General features: G+C 46.8%; 1 protein-coding gene across 1 annotated transcript in view; it reads right to left on the minus strand.

Annotated features, from left to right (window-relative positions):
- The window catches only part of IL22RA1 (interleukin 22 receptor subunit alpha 1), a 28,858-nt gene extending 15,885 nt beyond the window's left edge, over positions 1 to 12,973 (minus strand). Inside the window, exons 1-4 of the mRNA XM_043445909.1 lie at positions 12,748 to 12,973; positions 8,510 to 8,642; positions 7,194 to 7,372; positions 1,885 to 2,060 (exon numbers count right to left, since the gene is read on the minus strand). Of these exons, the coding sequence (XP_043301844.1) occupies positions 1,885 to 2,060; positions 7,194 to 7,372; positions 8,510 to 8,642; positions 12,748 to 12,790 (531 nt within the window). The 5' untranslated portion in view covers positions 12,791 to 12,973. The remainder of the gene's footprint in view (positions 1 to 1,884; positions 2,061 to 7,193; positions 7,373 to 8,509; positions 8,643 to 12,747) is intronic.
- Positions 12,974 to 23,913: the final 10,940 nt, after the last annotated feature.

The following is a 23,913-nucleotide window of genomic DNA, read 5'->3' on the forward strand; positions in this document are numbered from 1 at the left end:
CTGGAATATGAAGTCAAGTGGGCCTTAGGAAGCATCTCTACGAACAAAGCTAGTGGAGGTGATGGAATTCCAGCTGAACTATTTCAAATCCTGAAAGAGGATACTATTAATGTGCTGCACTCAATATGCCAGCAAATTTGGAAAACTCAGCAGTGGCCACACGACTGGAAGAGGGCAGTTTTCATCCCAATTCCAAAGAAAGGCAATGCCAAATAATGTTCAAACTACCACACAATTGCACTCATTCCACATGCTAGCAAAATAACATTCAAAATTCTCCAAGCTAGGCTTCAACAGTACATGAACCAATAACTTCCAGATGTTCAGACTGGATTTAGAAAAGGCAGAGGAACCAGCGATCAAATTGCCAATATCTGTTGGATCATAAGAAAAGCAAGAGAATTCCAGAAAAACATTCTACTTCTGTTTTATTGACTACACCAAAGCCTTTGACTGTGTGGTTCACAACAAACTGTGGAAAATTCTTCAAGAGATGTGAATACCAGACCACTTTACCTGCCTCCTGAGAAATCTGTATGCAGGTCAAAGAGCAATAGTTAGAACCAGACATGGAACAACAGACTGGTTCCAAATTGGGAAAGGAGTACATCAAAGCTATATATTATTATCCTGCTTATTTAACTTATATGCAGAGTACATCATGAGAAATACTGGGCTGGATGAAACACAAGCTGTAATCAAGATTGTTGGAAGAAATATCAACAACCTCAGATATGCAGATGATACCAACCTAAAGGCAGAAAGCAAAGAGAAACTAAAGAGCCTCTTGATGAAAGTGAAAGAGGAGAGTGAAAAAGCTGACTTAAAATTCAACACTAAAAAACAAAGATCATGATATCTGATCCCACCACTTCATGGCAAATAGATGGGGAAAAAGTGGAAATAGTGACAGATTTTATTTTCTTGGGCTCCAAAATCACTGTGGATGGTGACTGTATTCACAAAATTAAAAGATGCTTGCTCTTTGGAAGAAAAGCCATGACAAACCTAGATAGTGTATTAAAAAGCAGAGACATTACTTTGCCAACAAAAGTCCATATAGTCAAAACTATGGTTTTTCCAGCAGTCATGTATGGATGTGAGAACTGACCCATAAAGAAGGTTGAGCACCAAGGAATTGATGCTTTCGAACTGTGGTGCTTGAGCAGACTCTTGCGAGTTCCTTGGACAGCAAGGAGATAGAGATCAAGCCAGTCAAACCTTAAGGAAATCAACCCTGAATTTTTGTTGGAAGGACTGATGCTGAAGCTGAAACTCCAAAACTTTGGCCACCTGATGCCAAGAGTGGACTCATTGGAAAAGACCCTGATGCTGGGAAAGATTGAAGGCAGGAGAAGGGGACGACAGAGAATGAGATGGTTGGATGGCATCACTGACTCAATGGACATGAGTTTGAGCAAACTTCAGGAGATAGTGAAGGACAGGGAATCCTGTGGGGCAGTCCACGGGGTTGCAAAGAGTTGGACATGACTTAGGGACTGAACAACAAAAGAAATTGATTCCAGTATTTTCCAAAGCGGACATGTGAGAATGTTAATAGAAGATGTTCTTCAGAATGCTAGAAGGCCTTAGGCAAAACAAAACAAAACATGTAATGCAAAATAAAGGGACTTTCTCTGATTAAATATGTGAGAACAGTTGTATTAAACAAACTGAAACTGGAGTCTTGAGTTTGCAGGACTTGTCAGAGACTTTAGCATGCTATTGTGTGCGTGAATCTATAAGAGGTAGCCTGTAGATGTATTTTGAGAAATGCTGATTTATATAACACATCTCATTTCTACTTAAAACAATGCAGAGAGGAAAATGGGTTTTGGAGGCAGGGGAGGACCACGGTGGTGTGTATATTTACCCTTCATTTACCATTTGGTAGGTGTGGTTGATGCGCAGCTTTAAGCGGTAGAGCAGGCCTTGGAAGATGTTCTCCAAGGTCAGCTGGTGGCCATTCCGTGCGCGGATCGGTGTGTAGCTGGGATGGACAATCATCTGGATGGATCTCACCTTGGGGATACAGGTCACATCAGGTGGTTTGATGATAGCTAGAAAAGGGAGAGAGAAAAAAAGAAATGAAACAGTTGGAATCAGCCAGAAGTGTCTGAGAGGCTGCCGTGGACCTTGGGAAATGACTGCTTCCCACCCCCTCCCACCCGAACCCCAGCCATGTTTCTGAAAGCGTCTGCTAAATTAACAGGTGAGAAGAGACGCGACTGGTGCTTAGGTGTAAGGTTGGCAAAGGGGTGACCAAGGGTGGTCGGAAGAGCCCAGGGAGAGGGGCCCTGGCCCCCTAGGCTGATCATGCCCTTGCCCCAGCCTCCATACATCCCTACCTCGAGTCTTGTTGGACACCTTGGCAATGAGAGTTTTGGGGAGTGATGTTTCAACTATGCATCCTGAAGAATGTTTGCGGTTTGCAATATCATTGATGCAACCTCAAAGGCAAGGCCTAAGACTTCAATCTCTCTCAAGATGAATATTCCAAATAACCAAATGACCTTTCCTGGTTTATAGACCCTTTTGTAAATTTGATGAATGCTATGGTTCTTTGCTCCCCCAAAATGTACATATACAAAAATCTTGCAAACAATTTCAGGGATTCATGTCTCCCCCTGAAGCTAACTTATAAAAAGTCCTCAAGGGTCCATTGACCTCCAAGATTAAAATGATCTGCACTAAAAGAATGTTTGCTTCAGTGTTGTTTATTAAAAAACAACAATAACAAAAAAAACTGATTGCCTCCAAAAAGGGAATCAGGGAAGTCAGTTAAAGTACCTCCATAGAATGGATCATTTTTGTAGTTGTGAGATACCATGATGTGGAAAAGTATTTAATGACATCTGCCTATTTGGAATATCCGAGGAGCAGCAGCTGCGTGGGCCCAGGAGGGCCAAGAGGAGCTACTCCACGTTCAAGGTCAGGAGGGGCAGCCCTGAGGAGATACCCCTCGTCCAGGGTAAAGAGCAGCAGCTGTGCTTTGCTGGAGCAGCCGTGAAGAGATACCCCACGTCCAAGGTAAGAGAAACCCAAGTAAGACGGTAAGTGTTTCTAGAGGGCATCAGAGGGCAGACACACTGAAGCCATAATCACAGAAAACTGGCCAATCTGATCACAGGACCACAGCCGTGTCTAACTCAGTGAGACTGAGCCATGCCGTGGGGGGCCACCCAAGACGGACGGGTCATGGTGGGGAGGTCTGACAGAATGTGGTCCACTGGAGAATGGAATGGCAAACCACTTCAGTATTCTTGCCTTGAGAACCCCATGAACAGTATGAAAAGGCAAAATGATAGGATACTGAAAGAAGAACTCCCCAGGTCGGTAGGTGCCCAATATGCTACTGGAGATCAGTGGAGAAATAACTCCAGAAAGAATGAAGGGATGGAGCCAAAGCAAAAACAATACCCAGCTGTGGATGTGACTGGTGACAGAAGCAAGGTTTGATGCTAAAAAGAGCAATATTGCATAGGAACCTGGAATGTCAGGTCCATGAATCAAGGAAAATTGGAAGTGGTCAAACAGGAGATGGCAAGAGTGAATGTCGACATTCTAGGAATCAGCGAACTAAAATGGACTGGAATGGGTGAATTTAACTCAGATGACCATTATATCTACTACTGTGGGCAGGAATCCCTTAGAAGAAATGGAATAGCCATCATGGTCAACAAAAGAGTTAGAAATGCAGTACTTGGATGCAATCTCAAGAACAACAAAATGATCTCTGTTTGTTTCCAAGGCAAACCATTCAATATCATGGTAATCCAAGCCTATGCCCCAACCAGTAATGCTGAAGAAGCTGAAGCTGAACGGTTCTATGAAGACCTACAAGACCTTTTAGAACTAACACCCCAAAAAGATGTCCTTTTCCTTATAGGGGACTGGAATGCAAAAGTAGGAAGTGAAGAAACACCTGGAGTAACAGGCAACTTTGGCCTTGGAGTACAGAATGAAGCGGGTCAAAGGCTAATAGAGTTTTGCCAAGAGAACACACTGGTCATAGCAAACACCCTCTTCCAACAACACAAGAGAAGATGCTACACATGGACATCACCAGATGGTCAACATCGAAATCAGATTGATTATATTCTTTGCAGCCAAAGATGGAGAAACTATATATAGTCAGCTAAAATAAGACCGGGAGTTGACTGTGGCTCAGATCATGAACTCCTTATTGCCAAATTCAGACTTAAATTCAAGAAAGTAGGGAAAACCACTAGACCATTCAGATATGACCTAAATCAAATCCCTTATGATTATACAGTGAAAGTGAGAAATAGATTTAAGGGACTAGATCTGATAGACAGAGTGCCTGAAGAACTACAGACAGAGTTCGTGACATTTTACAGGAGACAGGGATCAAGACCATCCTCATGGAAAAGAAATGCAAAAAAGCAAAATGGCTGTGTGAGGAGGCCTTACAAATAGCTGTGAAAAGAAGAGAAACAAAAAGCAAAGGAGAAAAGGAAAGATTCCCATTTGAATGTAGTTACAAAGAATAGCAAGGAGAGATAAGAAAACCTTCCTCAGTGATCAGTGCAAAGAAATAGAGGAAAACAGTAGAATGGGAAAGACTAGAGATCTCTTCAAAAAAAATTAGAGATACCAAGGGAACATTTCATGCCAAGATGGGCTCAATAAAGGACAGAAATGGTAGGGACCTAACAGAAGCAGAAGATATTAAGAAGAGGTGGCAAGAATACACAGAAGAACTGTACAAAAAAGATCTTCATGACCCAGATAATCACAATGGTGTGATCACTCACCTAGAGCCAGACATCCTGGAATGTGAAGTCAAGTGGGCCTTAGAAAGCATCACTACGAACAAAGCTAGTGGAGGTGATGGAATTCCAGCTGAACTATTTCAAATCCTGAAAGAGGATACTATTAATGTGCTGCACTCAATATGCCAGCAAATTTGGAAAACTCAGCAGTGGCCACAGGAATGCAAAAGGGCAGTTTTCATTCCAATCCCAAAGAAAGGCAATGTCAAAGAATGCTCAAACTACCGCACAATTGCACTTGTCTCACATGCTAGTAAAGTAACGCTCAAAATTCTCTAAGCCAGGCTTCAGCAATACATGAACCGTGAACTTCCTGATGTTCAAGCTGGTTTTAGAAAAAGCAGAGGAACCAGAGATCAAATTGCCAACATCCGCTGGATCATCGAAAAAGCAAGAAAGTTCCAGAAAAACATCTATTTCTGCTTTATTGACTATGCCAAAGCCTTTGACTGTGTGGATCACAACAAACTGTGGAAAATTCTGAAAGAGATGGGAATGCCAGACCACCTGACCTGCCTATTGAGAAGCCTGTATGCAGGTCAGGAAGCAACAGTTAGAACTGGACATGGAACAACAGACTGGTTCCAAATAGGAAAAGGAGTATGTCAAGGCTGTATATTGTCACCTTGCTTATTTAACTTATATGCAGAGTACATCGTGAGAAACGCTGGGCTGGAAGAAGCACAAGCTGGAATCAAGATTGCCGGGAGAAATATCAATAACCTCAGATATGCAGATGACACCACCCTTATGGCAGAAAGTGAAGAGGAACTAAAAAGCCTCTTGATGAGAATGAAAAAGTTGACTTAAAGCTCAACATTCAGAAAACTAAGATCATGGCATCTGGTACCATCACTTCATGGCAAATAGATGGGGAAACAGTGGAAACAGTGGCAGACTTTATTTTTTTGGGTTCCAAAATCACTGCAGATGGTGACTGCAGCCATAAAATTAAAAGACGCTTACTCTTTGGAAGTAAAGTTATGACCAACCTAGATAGCATATTAAAAAGCAGAGATATTACTTTGCCAACAAAAGTCCGTCTAGTCAAGGCTATGGTTTTTCCAGTGGTCATGTATGGATGTGACAGTTGGACTGTGAAGAAAGTTGAGTGCCAAAGAATTGATGGTTTTGAACTGTGGTGTTGGAGAAGACTCTTGAGAGTCCCTTGGACTGCAAGGAGATCCAGCCAGTCCATCCTAAAGGAGATCAGTCCTGGGTGTTCATTGGAAGGACTGGTGTTGAAGCTGAAACTCCAATACTTTGGCCACCTCATGCAAAGAGTTGACTCATTGGAAAAGACCCTGATGCTGGGAGGGATTGGGGGTAGGAGGAGAAGGGGGTGACAGAGGGTGAGATGGTTGGATGGCATCACCGACTCGATGGACTTGAGTTTGGGTAAACTCCGGGATTTTGTGATGGACAGGGAGGCCTGGCGTGCTGCAGTTCACGGTGTCGCAAAGAGTCGGACACGACTGAGCGACTGAAATGAACTGAAGTGTTCATGATACCATGATATGAAAAACAAACCACCTGGTCACAAAAGAGTAGATACAGCTGCTAGTAACTGCGGTTATGTTTAAGTGTTCAGATTATTTGGGCTTAGCTTTATTTTTCTTTGCATATTTTTATATTTTCCAAATTTCCTACAATAACTATGCATTAATTGAACAACCTGAGAGACAATATAAAATAACTTGCTGAATTTTATTTTTTATTTTCTTAAAAAACCATGTGACTTTTAAGTCAGTTAGTGAACATCACCGGCTTAACTTGCGTGAGAAGTTTAATGACTCATCCATTTACCCATCCACCCATCTAACCCTTCATCAGTTATGTATGGAGCATCTCCTATGTGCCAGGCGCTACGTTAGGGACTAGGAATACAGTGGATCCCATGCCCACGCATGCCTTCATGGAGCTCACATTTCAATTCAGATGATACCCGTGCAAGCAAACAATAAAGACAGGTTATGATCTGAGCTCTGAAGTCAGTGAAGAGTTCATGGTAATGGAAAATAGCAGGTGATGACCTGTATCATAAAAGGGAGTTGTTGGGGCTGTGTGGTGGGGATGTTCACTTAGGAGATGATGTTGAAACTGAAACCATGACTGAGGATTGGAAAAGAGTCAAACAAGGAGTAAGGGGATGGAGTTAGGAGGCCTTGGTTGCGCTAAAGTGGTAAGGTGAATGTGGTCTGCATACGAGAGGTCTAGAGATGGAGAAAGATGGGGGATCCACATGGGGGATGCTGTCCAGTCTGGGGCGTCTTCTGTAAAAGCCACATCCTTAACTGGCCCTGAGAGGCAGAGCCCCTCTGGACGCTCCACCCACTCCAGAGGGGAAAAGGTCATCCTTGCACCCCAGATCCCGTGCAACGAAAGTCCCCCACTCACTGTGCTGCAATGAGTTGAAGCGGTCAGTCATCTTGGTGGCAGACCGGCCTGCCCCGTCAGTGGCGGTGACCCGGGCGTAGTAGAGCTCAGTGAGGTTGCCTGTCTCCACGGTAAGGTTGCAGGATTTCCGGGTGATCCGCTGGCAGCCCTCCTTTTCCAACCACTCTCCTTCTCCATACCTGTGGGCCAGGGAGGGGCTGGAGCACACCCTTCATGAACAGGCTTGGCAGCCAGCCTGTGGTTTATTAATATTGATAACGATATTGAATATTTACTTAGCACGTGTGTCCCAGGCTTTTTATGCAGATGATCTGTTAGTCTTCAGATCAACCTCACAACAGTGTTGCGAGGTTCACACATTATTAATATCTTCCTTCCTTTTCAAGTCAGGAAGCTGGGGCTTCAGGAAGTAAAATTTGCCCAGGTGTTTGCGTCATGCATGCAGGGAGCCAGGATGTGAACTCAGACAGTTTGAGTTCATATTCTGGGCACTGGTAGGCCCATTTAAAGGTCAGGGACCTGGGCCTCGGAGAGGGCAAGTGACTTGCCACAGGATGAAGTGGTAGGACCAGGAATGGCACCCAGGTTTGCAGATTCCTGAGCCCACGTAACCCCCCTCTCCTGCCTGGGAAGGGAGATGAGCAGGAACGGGGCTGGGTAGGGGCTGGAGGGGGTGAGCGGGACTTTTTGTTGACTGGCGTGCGTGCGTGTTCAGTCACTTCAGTTGTGTCCGACTCTGTGCAACTCTATACTGCAGCCCACCAGGCTCCCCATCCACGGGATTCTCCAGGCAAGAATACTGGAGTGGGTTGCCATGCCCTCCTCCAGGGCATCTTCCTGACTCAGGGGTGGAACCAGCGTCTCTTCCGTCTACCTGCATCAGCAGGCAGGTTCTTTACCACTAGCGCCACCTGGTTGCTGACTTAGTCTTCCCCAAATAACAAAGCAATGGTTGGGCATTTGTTCTTTGCCAGGCACACATGCTAATGACTCACTTAACCCATCCAACAACCCTAAGAGGAAGGTATTATTGCTATCTTTACTTCATGGATGGGAAATGGAGGCTTGGTGAATTTATCTACCTGCCTGGGGTTATAGTACGAGGGGCTGGAGTTTGCCTTCAGAGCCCGTATTGTAACCATCATTCTAACCTCTCCCTGCAGAAGAAACATCAAGGAACAAAGCCATGTCTTGGGGGAGGGTTGCTGAGTGACACCAGTCTGGGTCCAAGGGGGATGTAGGGACATATGGAAGAGGGGAGGGTTTGCTTTGGTTTCAGAGCAGAGTCAAAGGGGTCACGTTGCTGGGGAGCCTACGTCTTATACTGGACGCTGTAGACAGTGTCAGGGGCACTCTCCGGCCTGCCGTCCCACGTCAGGATGTTTTCGAAGTTGCTGGACTGGAACTTCACGTGCTGAAGGAGATCCGAGGTGTCCTCAGCGATGTGAGCTGCAGGAAGTGGGAGCAGGGTGAGCAGGTGGGTGCATAGACCCCGCCCTAGCCCCCTTTCGAGTTGCCAGCTGAGGGGGTGAGCCAGCAACCACTTAGCAGGAGACTGTGCTAGCTGACCCTCCCACTCCCTTCACTTCTTTTTTTCCTTTTTATTGAGCTATGATTCACATTCCACACAATTCACCACTTAAAATCATACAGTTCCGTGGTATCCTAAATATATTCACAAGGCAGTGTAGACCACTGCCGCAGGACGTGTTCATCGCCCCCAAACAAATCTTGTATCCGTGAGCTCTCATTCCCATCTCTCCCCGTCCTCCCAGCCCCAGGCAACCAATAATCTGCTTCCTATCTCAATGACTTTGCCTATTTGGACATTTTGTACAAATGAAGTCATCCAATTGGCCTTTGGTGTCTGGCTTCTTTCACTTAGCATCATGTTTTCACGGTTCATCCATATTACATGAATTGGTACTTATTTCCTTCTTATGGTTGAATCATATTCCCTTGTGTGGCTAGGTCACATTCTGTTTATTTTCCCATCAGCTGATGGACGTTTGGATTGTTTCCATTTTCTGGCTGTTTTGAGTAATGCTGCTGCAAATGTTAGTGCACACATTTTTGAAGTGGACATAAGTTCAGTAGGAGTGGGATTTCTGGGTCATATGGCGATTCTATGTTGAACTTTTGAAGAGCAGCCAAACTGTGTTCCAGAGAAGTGACTGCACCATCTCACATTCCCATCAGCAATGTCTGAGTGGGTGCGGTTATTCCACAGCCTTGTCGACACTTGCTACTGCGTTCATTCATTTCTCAGCACCATCTGAAGTCAGTGTTCTCACCAAGGGAATATTTTAGAGGTACTCAACTAATGTCTAAGAAGTAACTTTCCTAGAACCAATAATTTCAAGCAAGGGAGAAGAAGATGTTTGTGAATCCTTGCCTCTCTGTTGGTGGATCCAGTCCCTGCCCACCCACCACACACCTGCTGAGGAGGGCAAAGGAGCCTTCCCCAGCCCCATGGATTTCATAGCGGGAGGATGCTGACCGAGGCCACATACAGCTTCATGGGGTCGCAAACAGTTGGACACGACTGAGTGACTGAACTGAACTGAACAGGCAGTGTGACCTTGGGGAAGCTGTTTAAGTCATTAGAACTTCAATTTCTTCAGCTCTATAATGGAAATAATTGGACCACAGCAGTAGCTGACATGTCTGCAATGCACATCAAGTGCCAGGCACTGGGCTAAGTCTCTGCATCAAATCCTCCTGACCACCTGAAGAGGTAGGTTATGCCCATTTCATGGATGAGGAAAACTGAGGCTCAGAGAGGCAGTGTGCAATACTCTTCACAGCAGTTAGCCTGCTTTTGGGGCAGATACAATGGGCCGAGGAAGGGGAAGCAAAAGCCAGAGCCCCAAGAAGAGGACCCAGAAGGAGGCACCGACCCTGACGCAAATCTTCACTGTAAAGGAGAGCCCTTGACTTACAAATAGATCTCCTCTCAGCCCTCCCAGCTTGGTATGAAGAAAGGAGAGCACAGGAAAATGGCGACCAGAGCGGCAGCTGGCTCTGCGCATGCTCAAAGGGCCTGGTTGGCCGGGATGGGAAATAAACAGGTGCAGACCCAGCTGAGTCAAGGCCTTGAGGCCTGTGTGTACATGTCTTTGATGTGATGTGTGGCCTCCCCCCACCTCCAACCCAGTCAACGACGATGACCGCCAGAAGGTCCAGAGAGTGAGGCGGTGGAGAGTTATTTACTCCTCTATTCCAAGTCTACGTACAGGATTTCTGCAAGAGAGGTCCATGGGCTTGGGAGGCATTTGTGGGGAAAGGAAAGTATCTTCGGACAGCCTGACTCGGCTGTGTATCCTTGTGCTAAATCTAAGGCCACGTCCTCCTTTGAATCTGGGTGGATCAGGCAGGCCTGGCAGCTGCAGAAATCTTTGTGTTCTCGGGGCCTCAGACTGGGGTCTTAGGGCGCGGGGGTTTCTTCCTGCCTCTAGCCAATGTGATGGATATGGTGCTGAGTCCCAAGGTGTGGCTGGGATCTTGTTTGGATCTGAGTTTTGGCAGAACTGGGGTCTGTTCTGGAGCGAGGGATTCCCAGATGGCGCTAATGGTAAAGAACCTGCCTGCCAGTGCAGGAGACAGAAGAGATGCAAGTTCGATCCCTGGGTCAGGAAGATCCCCTGGAGGAGGGTATGGCAACCCACTCCTCGAATTCTTGCCTGGAAAATCCCATGGACAGAGGAGCCTGGCAGGCTACGGCCCACAGGGTCACACTGAGTTGGACATGACTTCCTGACTGAGCACGCACTCACTGAAGGGAGGGGCCCTGCATTCAGAACTGGGTCATAAGTTGAGGCAGGGAGCCCACTTGAGGTCAGAACTCAATGGTGGCTTCGGGCAAGGTGGTGAGGTCAAGAGCAGGCAAGAGAGAGGGATTTGAGAGAAGGCCAGGGTGTGCCTGGAGGCGGGCTCGGCTATGGTCTGCAGGCGGAGGGTGGCTGGTTGGGGTCAGTATCTTGGGTGGGCCACGTGGGTTTGGAGGAGGCAGGTGGCTGAGGCTGGGATGTGCTAGGGAGGTGAAGGGCCCAGGTTGGATGGAGATGGGGACCACTTTCCAAGAGGGAAGTGAAGTTGGCTTCCTGAAGTCAGGTTGGTGGACCTCGGCAGCCCCCCTCTTTTAGGAGGTGTTGAGGGCTAACAAGATCTCCCCCTTTCCTCCTGCCTACTCATTCCTTTTCCCTCTCAAATTCATCATCGGCTCCTCAGCCCACATCGTTTCTGCACTTCCTGGGTAAAAGTCTACATTGTGAAATCATAGGGACACGTGTATTGTCTAGAGATTGACAGCCTGGGAGATCTGATCAAAGGAAGTTTTTGCATTTGCTAGGAAAAACAATTCTACGTCAATCAGTTGGGAAGCTAAGGACAGACGAGCAAAAGCAATTCAACTTGCTCTGGAATCAGCTGAAGAGTTTCAAAGAAGGCATCTGAGTCTCCAGAGTGAACTTAGACTCCTAACAACTTTCTAAAGGCTGGTACCCCCTGTGTCCCACATCGTGAAGGGCCAATGGCCCCCAGCCAGAACGGGTGGGGATCTGGAGGGACAGATCTGGGGTCTCTTGTGGGGGAAGCATCAGGTCTCCTGAACTTATCGTGAGTTCAGTGTGCTGGGAATGCCCGGCTTGATGCCCAGGGGAGGGTGAACTGGAGGGCTGGGACGGCAGCTGGAAGCCCCGTGCATCCACGCAGCACACACCACGCGCGGCACTGGAGGGGCTGGAAGCTCCAGCCCTTTATGGCCTTCACCCTGCTCTTGAGCTCGAAGGGACCTTGCAGCGGCCACCGCTCCCCCTTCTTCAGCTGGGACTATGCTTTCACTTTCTCAGAAAGTTCCCTGAATTTTATTAAACATCTCAGGGAACAGAGAGACAATCTAGGATCTCAAGCACTGGTCCTGAAGTTCTCCATAACCACACATCAAAGAATTCTACTTTATTGGCTGTGAAGACTATGCCCTTGAGCCCCATTTTCTTAAGAGCGCTGGTGTTTGAAGACCTATTAGTGAAACAGACCTGAGCACTCTGTGAGAGAGGGCTCTTTCAGGTCTGCCACAAAGGGGCTGCAAGAGGCTCCCTTGGGGAGCATGGAAGGCGGCAATGGCCGGACTCAAGCTTTGTCCATCTTGATGCTTCCTCACCTCCCCAAGTCAGGCCAGCGCCAGCCAGAAGCAGAGGAACAGAAGCACAACTTCAACCAGAAAGATGTGAGTTGTCCAAGGATGTCCGTCTCCCTCAAGCTAGTTCTCCATCCGCTGGGGTGGGAGCATCCACAGATTCAGAATGGTGAGAGTCTTAAGGGTCAGCTGAGTCTCTGGAAGAACCCAAGATCTCAGGGACCCTCTCCCCCGCCCCCCTGCCCCCTCAGCAACCTGAGCTGGTATCTACTTCTCCCCAGAAACTCCCAGTGCAGCCCAGCAGAGAAGAAACTGAAATTGCTCATGCTGGGGCTGGATGGGGTTCCGGGGGGAGGACAGCCCTGATCATCAACTCCTGGTAGGGGCACGTCTGACCGTAGGGTGGTGGGCACTCACCAACCAGGGATCCCGCCGCCAGGATGGTCAGTAGTGTCCTCATCGGGGCCGGGCACAGAGCCCTCTTTCGGTCTCCGCTCCAGACTGAGCCCAGAGGGAGGGCTGAGAAGCTTTGGCGCCTTGGCAGCTGGCTCCACCCAGGCACGAGGGCGGGGAAAGGAGGAAAGGTGGGACCTGGGCAGTGGGGAGCTGGGTACAAAGGTGCCTGGTCCGTGTGCTTCGGAATTCCAGGTCCTGGGCGGGATCCAAGGGAGTTTCCTTCCTAAGTGCAGAAAACAGCAACAGTGACAGACTGGCTTGTTTATCTGGTCCGGTGGCTGATTCATCCTAAGACTTCAGTGCTTTATTAGGGAACTGATAGGCAGAAAAGACAAAAATAATCCGTGATGTACAGCCTTATCTGGGAGCAAGTTGGCACTGGGTATCAAAAGCTTGCAACTTACAAATTACCTTTTGCTCCGGTGATTCCATCCACAGGGATTCACCCTGAGGAAAGCAACTGGAGCAGAGGCAGGAGCAGAAGATATGTTCTGGAAAGTTCCTTGTGGCAGAGGAAAAGCTAGACTCCTTGGTTTTGTTCTGGCAAGAAGAGATAAATGTCTTTGCTTGTGTCTTGTGCTATGTATTGATGTAGGTCCGCCATGATGGATGCTGGGCTTGGGAATAGCTTTCCACCCAGAGAGGCTGCTGGGGGTGAGAAGCCCAGGCCCTCCTACCTTGAGCCTTGGGAATTTGGAACCTGCAAAACATCAGGGGAAAAAAAAAGGATCTGAGATTTCAGTGACTTGTTCTACTGTGCTAGAGATGGGGGCAAAATTCAGGAATGGGCTTTTGACTGGGGACCATGAAGATTCAAACTGCTCACCCAAGCTGTCCCATCATGTGCAGCTGGATCTATAGGGATTACATGATATCCACTGGGACGGGTGTTTAGGCAATGATTTTCCCCTCCTCACTGGGCCTCAAGAGAAGGTTAAACGGGCCTGGACTCTGGCTAGGGTGGACATTATCAGAGATCTCTACCTCTGGGGAGAGTTTGACCAGTTCCAGTCACACAACAGCTGGCTGAGTCCTGTGGCAGGACAGCTGGGTCCTCAGGGAGGGCACAGAGGCCTTGGTTTTCGGATATAGTAGGTTGTGACAGCCAGGGATCTGTATTTAAGTTTTTCTTTGCTGTGTTGTCCTTGTTTTCTGTCAGTTCCGAGTCCTTGGCAAAGTTTGTTTGACTAAACAGCCGCAGTTGAGCTGTGCTTTGGGGGAATGAAGGTTTGTGCCAGTCCTGTCCTGTTCATTGCAGGAAACTGCATTTCCCAGAATCCTTTGCCAATGGCTTCCTGCTCGGTTCCGCCAATGGGAGGCACGGGAGGCAGACAGGTGAGCTGGAGGAGAGAAGTCAGGGGACTTCTCCCCCTCTTCCTCCACTTTGAGTGGCCTCCCCCAAAGGCAGTGTCTCCTCTGGAGCTCCCGCTGCCTCCAGCCAGGCAGCCGCCATCTTTCCGTCAGGTGGCCTGGGCTCTGATAACATCTCCTTCCATTTTCCCCTTTAGTTCAAAGGATGGAGCAACTTCCTGCTGTGGTGACTGTCTGGGCTGCTTCTCAGTTCCTGAGTGAATTCTCAGCTCTTTCATCACCCAGGCAACCAACTCCCTTATGTGAAAGTCTCTTGGTTTGAAAGACTTAAGAGGTTTCTGTGCTCCTGAGTGGACTATGATGGCTCTAGGGCCTGTGATGACTTTAGGGACAAGGGGGTGTGGGGAGATCACGGTCAGAGAAACAGGTTACAAAAATGCCAAGAAGGGCTCGTCAGGAGAGGAGCAGTCGCTGGAGCAGTCTGGGCTGGTTGGATGAGAGGACAAGCTGCAAGCCTGTAGGTCTGTGGAAAGTGAAGTCTTCTTTGGAGACTCTCAGAAACTCCTGGAAGAAGGAATCTGTGAGAGAACTAGGCCCCCCATACTTAGGAGGGACTATGATTAAGAGACTATTAATGACAAGGAAGACACCTGGATTGTTAAAGAGCTTGAGAACATCCAGACATCATTTCTAATAGTAAAAAATAAAAATAAAAGAGAACAACATTCATATCTGACTCTAGGGGTTTGGTTAAATGCATAACTGTTAAGTCCATCCAATGCAGGATGAATGCGGCCTTCAAAACAACGCTGGAGAAAACTGTTTTGTGACCCAGGTAAAGGGTCACCATATTTTACTAGATGAAAAGAAGCCTGGGGAATTCCTTGGTGGTCCAATGGTTAGGACTCAGCGCTTTCACTGCTGACGGTGCTGGTTCAATTCCTGGTTGGGGAACTAACATCCCATAAACTGGCCAAAAAAAGAAAAAAGAAGCATGGCAGAAACTATGCACAGTACAAGGCATGCTAAAACACATGCACGCATAAAGAAAAAAGCCTGAAAGATATATATGAAAGCATTCATGGAATTATCTTTGGGTGGTAGTAGAATTAAAGGTATTTTTATTTCCCTGTCTTTGCTCATTTGCATTTTTTAAAGCTCTTATAGGAAATATATTATTTTATGACTGCAGCCATAAAATTAAAAGACACTTGCTCCTTGGAAGAAAACCTATGACCAACCTAGACGCATATTAAAAAGCAGAGACATCACTTTGCCAACCAAGGTCCATCTAGTCAAAGCTATGGTTTTTCCAGTAGTCATGTATGGATGTGAGAGTTGGACTATAAGAAAGCTGAGTGTAGAAGAATTGATGCTTTTGAACTGTGGTGTTGGAGAAGACTCTTGAGAGTCCCTTGGACAGCAAGGAGATCAAACCAGTCCATCCTAAAGGAAATAAGTCCTGACTATTCATTGGAAGGATTGGTGCTGGTGCTGAAGCTCTGATATTTTGGCCTCCTGACGTAAAGAGTTGACTCTTTGGAAAAGATCCTGATGTTGGGAAAGGTTGAGGCCCGGAGGAGAAGGGGATGACAGAGGATGAGATGGTTGGATGGCATCACCGACTCAATGGACATGAGTTTGAACAAACTCTGGGAGATGGTGAAGGACAGGGAAGCCTGGCATGCTGTAGTTCATGGGGTCACAAAGAGTTGGACACGACTTAATGGCTGAACAACAAAATATTAAGGAAAAGTAAGGTGACAGTACAACGCAAGTGGACATTGAAGAAATGCCCTTGTCTGGGCTGGACCTGTCTCTGTGGGTTTCTTTTCCCTCAACCAGAGACCCACTTCTTCAAAGCCAGCTGGGATGGTTTCTCCTCTGCTCACGACAGCTCCAGACTGTCACAGATTCACTCTGAAAAATCCTTCCAGAAGATGTGGTATATACATGAATATATATAATGAAATATTACTCAGCTTTAAAGAAGAACGAAATAATTCCACTTGCATATTCATTGCAAATGGATAATTCATGGATGGACCCAGAGATTACATAGTAAGTGAAGTCAGACAGAGAAAGACAAATATCATATGCTACCACTTACATGTGAAATCTAAAAGAATGATACAAAGAAACTCTTTTTTTACAAAACAGAAACAGACTCACAGATTTAGAAAACAAATTTATGGTTACCAAAGGGGAAAAGAGGAGAGGGATAAATTAGGAGATTGGGCTTGGCATATATACACTATTAAATATAAAATAGATGACCAACAGGGACCTACTGCAAAGCATGAGGAACCCTATTTAGGACTCTGTAGTGACTTATACAAGAGGGGGATCTGGACAAGAATAGATTTGTGTATATGTATAGCTGTATCACTGTGGTGCACCTGGAATGAAAGCAACATTATAAATAAATCCTACTCCAATACAAAATTAAAAATTAAAAAAATCCTTCTTGAACTCTGGTATGCTGTGTACTTGGCATTGTCCAATATTATTCTTGAGTTGTGCTCATGCCTACGACTGGAAAAAAGAGACTCTGGTGGGGGCAAAGTGGGGTGCCAGCATCGTCTTCAAATACCAGACAGGCTGCTGCATGGAGAAGAGTTGAGCCCCTTTTTGGTAACTACCTCCAAACAGGAAAACCAGAGTACGGAGTAAGGGGACTTATTAAAGAGGCAAATTCCTTTTGGTTTAAGGAAGCAGCTCTCCCCACGAAGGTGTGGCCGACTTTGTGATGGGCTGCACTTGGTTGCTGGGAGTATTCAGTGAGAAGGTAGGACCACTGGGAGGTGCTCCCTGGATGACCTCCTTCTCTGGTCTGTCAAGTTCAAGGTGTTTGTCTCCCCAGTGAGGAAGAAAATGTTCCGAGTACAATAAATAAGTAAGTGAAGTCGCTCAGTCATGTCAGACTCTTTGTGACCCCATGGACTGTAGCCTACTAGTCTCCTCTGTCCATGGGATTTTCCAGGCAAGAGTACTGGAGTGGGTTGCCATTTCCTTCTCCAGGAGATCTTCCTGACAAAGGAATTGAACCTGCGTCTCCCACATAGGCAGACACTTTACCGTCTGAGACACCAGGGAAGTAAAGAGCACCCCTTGTATTTCTTTGTTCCCTCCTCTGTACTCTCTCTGTATCCTTCAGAGAGCAGCTCTCCAGCACTGGCTTACAGAACTGACCTTTATCTCAGCAGATTGCCCTTGCTAGCTCTTTTACACAGACAGCCAGAAAATGCACTTGTTTTCCCTCTGATGACATTTTCCAATTACACCTTGCATTGTCCAGCCTCTGAGCCTTTGCACAGGCTGTACCCACTGCCCAGAACACCTCGTCCATCCCACTTTAATTCCTCTTCATTCTTGACCGCTTCTCAAGCTTACTTCCTTCAGGAAGCCTTCCCCACGTGATCAGTTCATCTGGGTAGATTAGGAGCTGCAGCTCCCATGGCCCCCTGTCTCTCCTCCAACCTGGTATGTATCTCACCACATTATTTGTTTCCCCATTTCGGGGACAAAGCATGTAACTTGCGTCCTGCATGAGCTGACACCAAGTGGGTACCCAGGAATATTTGCCGGATGAATGAATGTGCTGAGGGAGCTGGCCAGGGCTTCCCTGGAATACCCCTAAGGTGTGGAAAAAGCATTTCCTAAAATGCCAGATACTCAGGGATGTGACCTGCTCCGGTCCTGTCTCTGAACACCCAGGGATGCCAGAACTTGTTCTGTAGAAGCAAGAACATTAGCAGGGAGTGGGGTGGCTTTAGGGGAGGGGAGTGCTGTTTCCATGGTGATTCAGTGGTGAGACACTTGAAAGGGGTCCCTGACCACTTGTGGGAGGGAGGAACAAGGGATGAAGCTTTGACAACTCACCCCACAGCCTTTTCTTAAAGAAAAGGAGCATCAGATTCGCATTGGAGTCATCTGCCTCCAAGCTTGGCTGTGTTAATTAGGGACAATGACTTAGATGTTCCAAGTTGGGAGCCTGGGTCTGCTCCCACCCCTGCACCTGACTCTAGGTAACCCAGAGTAGATTTTGGTCCCTCTCTGGGCCTCTGTCTATAAAGGAGGCTGGGGTTTAGGAGTCTCTAAGGGCCCCTGGAGCTCGAATGGCCTCTGCTTCTATATCACTTTGAGGTTGGAATCCTCTCCTGACATCCTGGAATTCCCTACCTGGTTGCTGTCAGTGACCACAAACACAAATTCAGCTCATCAGTCACTGACTCTGCTTAGAATTTTAGCTGTCTCTCTCAGGGTAAGGAGTTCCAGTAGCTTATTACATGCTAACAAGATCATGCTGCCTCATAAAACATTAAGAATACCCTGCATCTCATGCCAGGATTGGGGCAACAGGTTTATATGTACCCTGGGAGTCAGGAAGTGAACAGAATATGGGCCTTGGGCAGACAGACCTAGGTTCAAATCCTAGCTCTGCCAACTGCTTGCAGTGTGCAGATGGCTTAAGCTCTCACCCTGAACTTTCTTATTTACAGAAGATCAAAAGAGCCTCTACTCTCAGTGATGCTGGGAGGATTAAACAAGCTGATGTCTCTGGGCAGTTTCAAAGGACACTTCCTGCAGTGAGTCTTCTCTGTTACAAAATGAGGAACCAAGGATCAAGAGAGGGCCCTTAAAAACCTTCATGAAAAAACAGCCTCCTGGGTATGTAGACATGGAGATGGCAGGAGGTGGCAATGAGGACAGTCATAAATATCCACTTAGAAGTTTCAGTTGGCAGTAGTTTGTGAGGCCAAATTCCAGCGATGGGGGAGGTAAAGGACTCCATCCTGTAATTTAGGCTTTGAGGCTGGATTAGAGCTATTTAGAGGAGGCTCGACTGAAGCGTCTGAGCGCGCACGCCGCACGCATCCCAGGAAAGGGCTTCCCAGGTGGCGCTAGTGGTAAAGAACCCCCCTGCCGATGCAGGAGACATAAGAAATGCAGGCTTGATCCCTGGGTCAGGAAGATCCCCCGGAGGAGGGCATGGCAACCCACTCCAGTATTCTTGCCTGGAGAATCCCATGGACAGAGGAGCCTGGCGGGCTATGGTCCATGGGGTCACTAAGAGTTGGACATGGCTGAAGCAGCTTAGCATGCATCCCACGAAAGGGCCTGGAACTCCGAGATGGGAGTTGGAGTCGGGGAGTCTGAGCCCCTGTTGGAATCTGGCTTCCAAGACATCCATTGAGCGCCCAGAAAAGCCAAGGCTCAGAGTGGGATGGGATGTGCTGAGCAACCTGAAAGAATGGATGGGACTCACCTTGGAGGCACTGGCTCCTGGAGAGCAGCCTCGCATTCCCTGCTGATGGTTTGTCCCATCAGGACCGTGTACTCTGAGGCATTCTTTTGGGATCGCCACCTTCTGCTCCTAAGCCCACTTAAAGAGACAGTAAGGGAAAAAACAGACTGCTGATAATTGATAAAATGTAGTCACACCTCTGCATCCTATATTATCACATCACTTGCCAAGGGGTGCGGAAACCCTGGCACCAACCAGTATCTCTTGAGCAACTGATTCATGGAACTGACTGACTCATTTAGACTGAGGTATAACTTCTCGAAAAAGCAAGAGAATTCCAGGAAAACATCTACTTCTGCTTTACTGACTATGCCAAAGCCTTTGACTGTGTGGATCACAACAAACTGTAGAAAATTCTGAAAGAGATGGGAATACCAGACCACCTGACCTGCCTCCTGAGAAATTTGTATGCAGGTCAAGAAGCAACAGTAGAACTGGACATGGAACAACAGACTGGTTCCAAATAGGGAAAGAAGTACGTCAAGGCTGTATATTGTCACCCTGCTTATTTAACTTATATGCAGAGTACATCATGAGAAATGCTGGACTGGATGGAGCACAAGCTGGAATCAAGATTACTGGGAGAAATATCAATAACCTCAGATATGCAGATGACACCACTCTTATGACAGAAAGTGAAGAAGAACTAAAGAGCCTCTTGATGAAAGTGAAAGAAGAGAGTGAAAGAGTTGGCTTAAAAATCAACATTCAGAAAACTAACATTATGGCATCTGGTCCCATCACTTCATGGGAAATAGGTGGGGAAACAGTGGAAATCAGTTCAGTTTAGTCATTCAGTCATGTCTGACTCTGCGACCCCATGAATCGCAGCACGCCAGGCCTCCCTGTCTATCACCAACTCCCAGAGTTTACCCAAACTCATGTCCATTGAGTCGGTGATTCCATCCAGCCATCTCATCCTCAGTCGCCCCCTTCTCCTCCTGCCCCCAATCCCTCCCAGCATCAGGGTCTTTTCCAATGAGTCAACTCTTTGCGTGAGGTGGCCAAAGTATTGGAGTTTCAGCTTCAGCATCAGTCCTTCCAATGAACACCCAGGACTAATCTCCTTTAGGATGGACTGGTTGGATCTCCTTGCAATCCAAAGGACTCTCAAGAGTCTTCTCTAACACCACAGTTCAAAAGCATCAATTTTTCGGTGCTCAGCTTCCTTTACAGTCCAACTCTCACATCCATACATGATCACTGGAAAAACCATAGCCTTGACTAGATTGACCTTTGTTGGCAAAGTAATGTCTCTGCTTTTTAATATGCTATCTAGGTTGGTCATAACTTTCCTTCCAAGGAGTAAGCGTCTTTTAATTTCATGGCTGCAATCACCAACTGCAGTGATCTTGGAACCCAAAAAAATAAAGTCTGCCACTGTTTCCACTGTTTCCCCATCTATTTGCCATGAAGTGATGGTACCAGATGCCATGATCTTAGTTTTCTGAATGTTGAGCTTTAAGTCAACTTTTTCACTTTCATCAAGAGGCTTTTTAGTTCCTCTTTACTTTCTGCCATAAGGGTGGTGTCATCTGCCTATCTGAGGTTATTGATATTTCTCCCGGCAATCTTGATTCCTGCTTGTGCTTCTTCCAGCCCAGCGTTTCTCACGATGTACTCTGCATATAAGTTAAATAAGCAAGGTGACAATATACAGCCTTGACATACTCCTTTTCCTATTTGGAACCAGTCTGTTGTTCCATGTCCAGTTCTAACTGTTGCTTCCTGACCTGCATACAGGCTTCTCAATAGGCAGGTCAGGTGGTCTGGTATTCCCATCTCTTTCAGAATTTTCCACAGTTTGTTGTGATCCACACAGTCAAAGGCTTTGGCATAGTCAATAAAGCAGAAATGGATGTTTTTCTGGAGCTCTCTTGCTTTTTCGATGATCCAGCGGATGTTGGCCATTTGATCTCTGGTTCCTCTGCCTTTTCTAAAACCAGCTTGAACATCAGGAAGTTCACGGTTCATGTATTGCTGAAGCCTGGCTTGGAGAATTTTGAGCATTACTTTACTAGCATGTGAGATGAGTGCAATTATGTGGTAGTTTGAGAATTCTTTGGCATTGCCTTTCTTTGGGATTGGAATGAAAACTGACTGTTTCCATAGTGACAAACTTTACTTTTTTGGGCTCCAAAATCACTGCAGATGGTGACTGCAGCCATGAAATTAAAAGACGCTTGCTTCTTGGAAGAAAAGCTATGACCAACCTAGACAGCATATTAAAAAGCAGAGATATTACTTTGCCAACAAAGGTCCGTCTAGTCAAAGCTTTGGTTTTTCCAGTAGTCATGTATGGATGTGAAAGTTGGACTATAAAGAAAGCTGAGCGCTGAAGAATTGATGCTTTTGTACTGTGGTATTGGAGAAGAATCTTGAGAGTTCTTTGGACTGCAAGGAGATCCAACCAATCGATCCTAAAGGAAATTTGTTGTGAATACTTATTGGAAGGAGTGATGCTGAAGCTGAAACTCCAATCCTTTCACCACCTGATGCGAAGAACTGACTCATTGGAAAAGACCCTGATGCTGGGAAAGATTGAAGGCGGGAGGAGAAGGAGATGACAGAGGATGAGATGGTTGGATGACATCACCAACTCAATGGACATGAGTTTGAGTAAGTTCCAGGAGTTGGTGATGGACAGGGAATCTGGTGTACCGCAGTCCATGAGGTCACAAAGAGTCGGACATGACTGAGGGACTGAACTGAACTGATAACTTCTCATCTGTTTTTTTTTTTTTTAATATTTATTTATTTGGCTGCACTGCATTTGGGTTGCTGCATGTGTGATATTCTATCTTCATTGTGGCATGTGGGATCTAGTTCCCTGACCAGGGATTGAACCCCTGTATTGGGGTTATGGTATCCTAGCTAATGGACCACCAGGGAAGTTGCTGGTTTTTTTTAAAACCCCCAAACTCCCATCACTTTAGCTTGATTTTGTGCACACAGGAATGAACTCCAGGAAGCTGTAAGCAAGCAGTCATAGATGCTAAGTTTACAGAAAATAATAGATTACAGGTAGGGGATTAAGGGCTTTCCTGGTGGCTCAGACAGTACAGAATCTGCCTGCAATGTGGGACACCTGGGTTTGATTCCTGTGTTGGGAAGATCCCTTGGGGAAGGGAATGGCTACCCACTCCAGCATTCTTGCCTGGAGAATTCTAGGGATAGAGGAGCCTGGTGGGCTATAGCCCATGGGGTTGCAAAGAGTTGGACATGACTGAACGACTAATAGTGGGAGGACAGAAGGGAGAACTCTCGTGCTCTACCTCTTGCTGTCAATCGCAGACTCCCCAGAAAGAGATATAACCTTGCATCGCCCAACAGGAAGAGGGCTACTATGTTACTGCCCAGCAGGAGGAGGAATTTCTCTTTGCCTGGCAACAGTCTAGCCAATGAGAGACTGTCCTAACTCAGCCAATGAAGAGTCACTACCCTTCAAACTCCCAGTTTCCTCCAATAGATGGTTTATAGTGGCCCCTCTTTCCCTTATAAAGAAACATTCCTCTCCTTGTTCTTTGGACTTGCTTGTTGTTCATCATGAATCTCATGTCCCAAATGGCAATTCTTTGCTGTTTCTGAATAAATCCATTTAGCTGGTCAAATGACAGGCTGGTTTTTTGTTTTGTTTTGTTTTTTTTAGGTTTTCAGAAGTAATCCTGGGGGAGAATTGGTGGGAGCTGGGAGACCCTTCCCCAGTAGAGAGCTACTAGAATAAATTTGGGCTTATAAGGCTGCCACATAGGATATTCTATATCCTTCCAGAGACCATTGTTGCAAAAAGGCAAGCTGCCGGGGTGGTAGGCACAGCTCTGGCCACACTGTAGCACTTGTCTTATGCACTCAGTTTGATGGATCCCAATTGCAAGTACCTGCACCTCTCTGGGAGGGAGTGGCTCTCTACACAGGACTGTTGGGAGTTGGTGGATAAATTCCCCAGTTCCTGTCTCTGGTAGTGGAACATATCTAGAGGGTTTAATACTGAACTCCCAAAGCTCCCTAGGAGGACTGAGTTCCACTTGCTCAGAGACCTGACCTGTCTGACTGTGCACCTGGACTGGCTGCTTCCCCTCCCTCTCTTCCACTCTCCTATTGGTGCTTTCTGAAATCATTGCACTGCTGTGTACCCCCAAGTCCTTGTCTCTGGTCCACTGCTGGGGACCCAACCGAAGACCCTATCCAGTAAAGCCCCTACATATGAACTTTCAAAGATGCAAACATGCATCTGATTCCAGCAGGAACCAGAATCTGTGTCATCAATGTCAGGCGTGAGTGAAACTGCAGCTTGCCCTCCATCTCCTATTGCTGACGATCCTTCAGCTCCACCATCTCCCATCTCCTCTCTCTTCTCCAGTCAGTAGTTCTTCTTGCCTGCTCACTCGATGCCAGCCTCTGTAAGCCAGTGGTTGTACTTTTCAAGGTACTGTGCATGAGTTCAGTTGTGTCTGATTCTTTGAGACCCCACGGACTGTAGCCCACCAGGCTCCTCTGTCCATTCTTTA

The sequence above is a fragment of the Cervus canadensis genome, chromosome 24 (genome assembly GCF_019320065.1).
Source record: "Cervus canadensis isolate Bull #8, Minnesota chromosome 24, ASM1932006v1, whole genome shotgun sequence".
Lineage (NCBI taxonomy): Eukaryota > Metazoa > Chordata > Mammalia > Artiodactyla > Cervidae > Cervus > Cervus canadensis.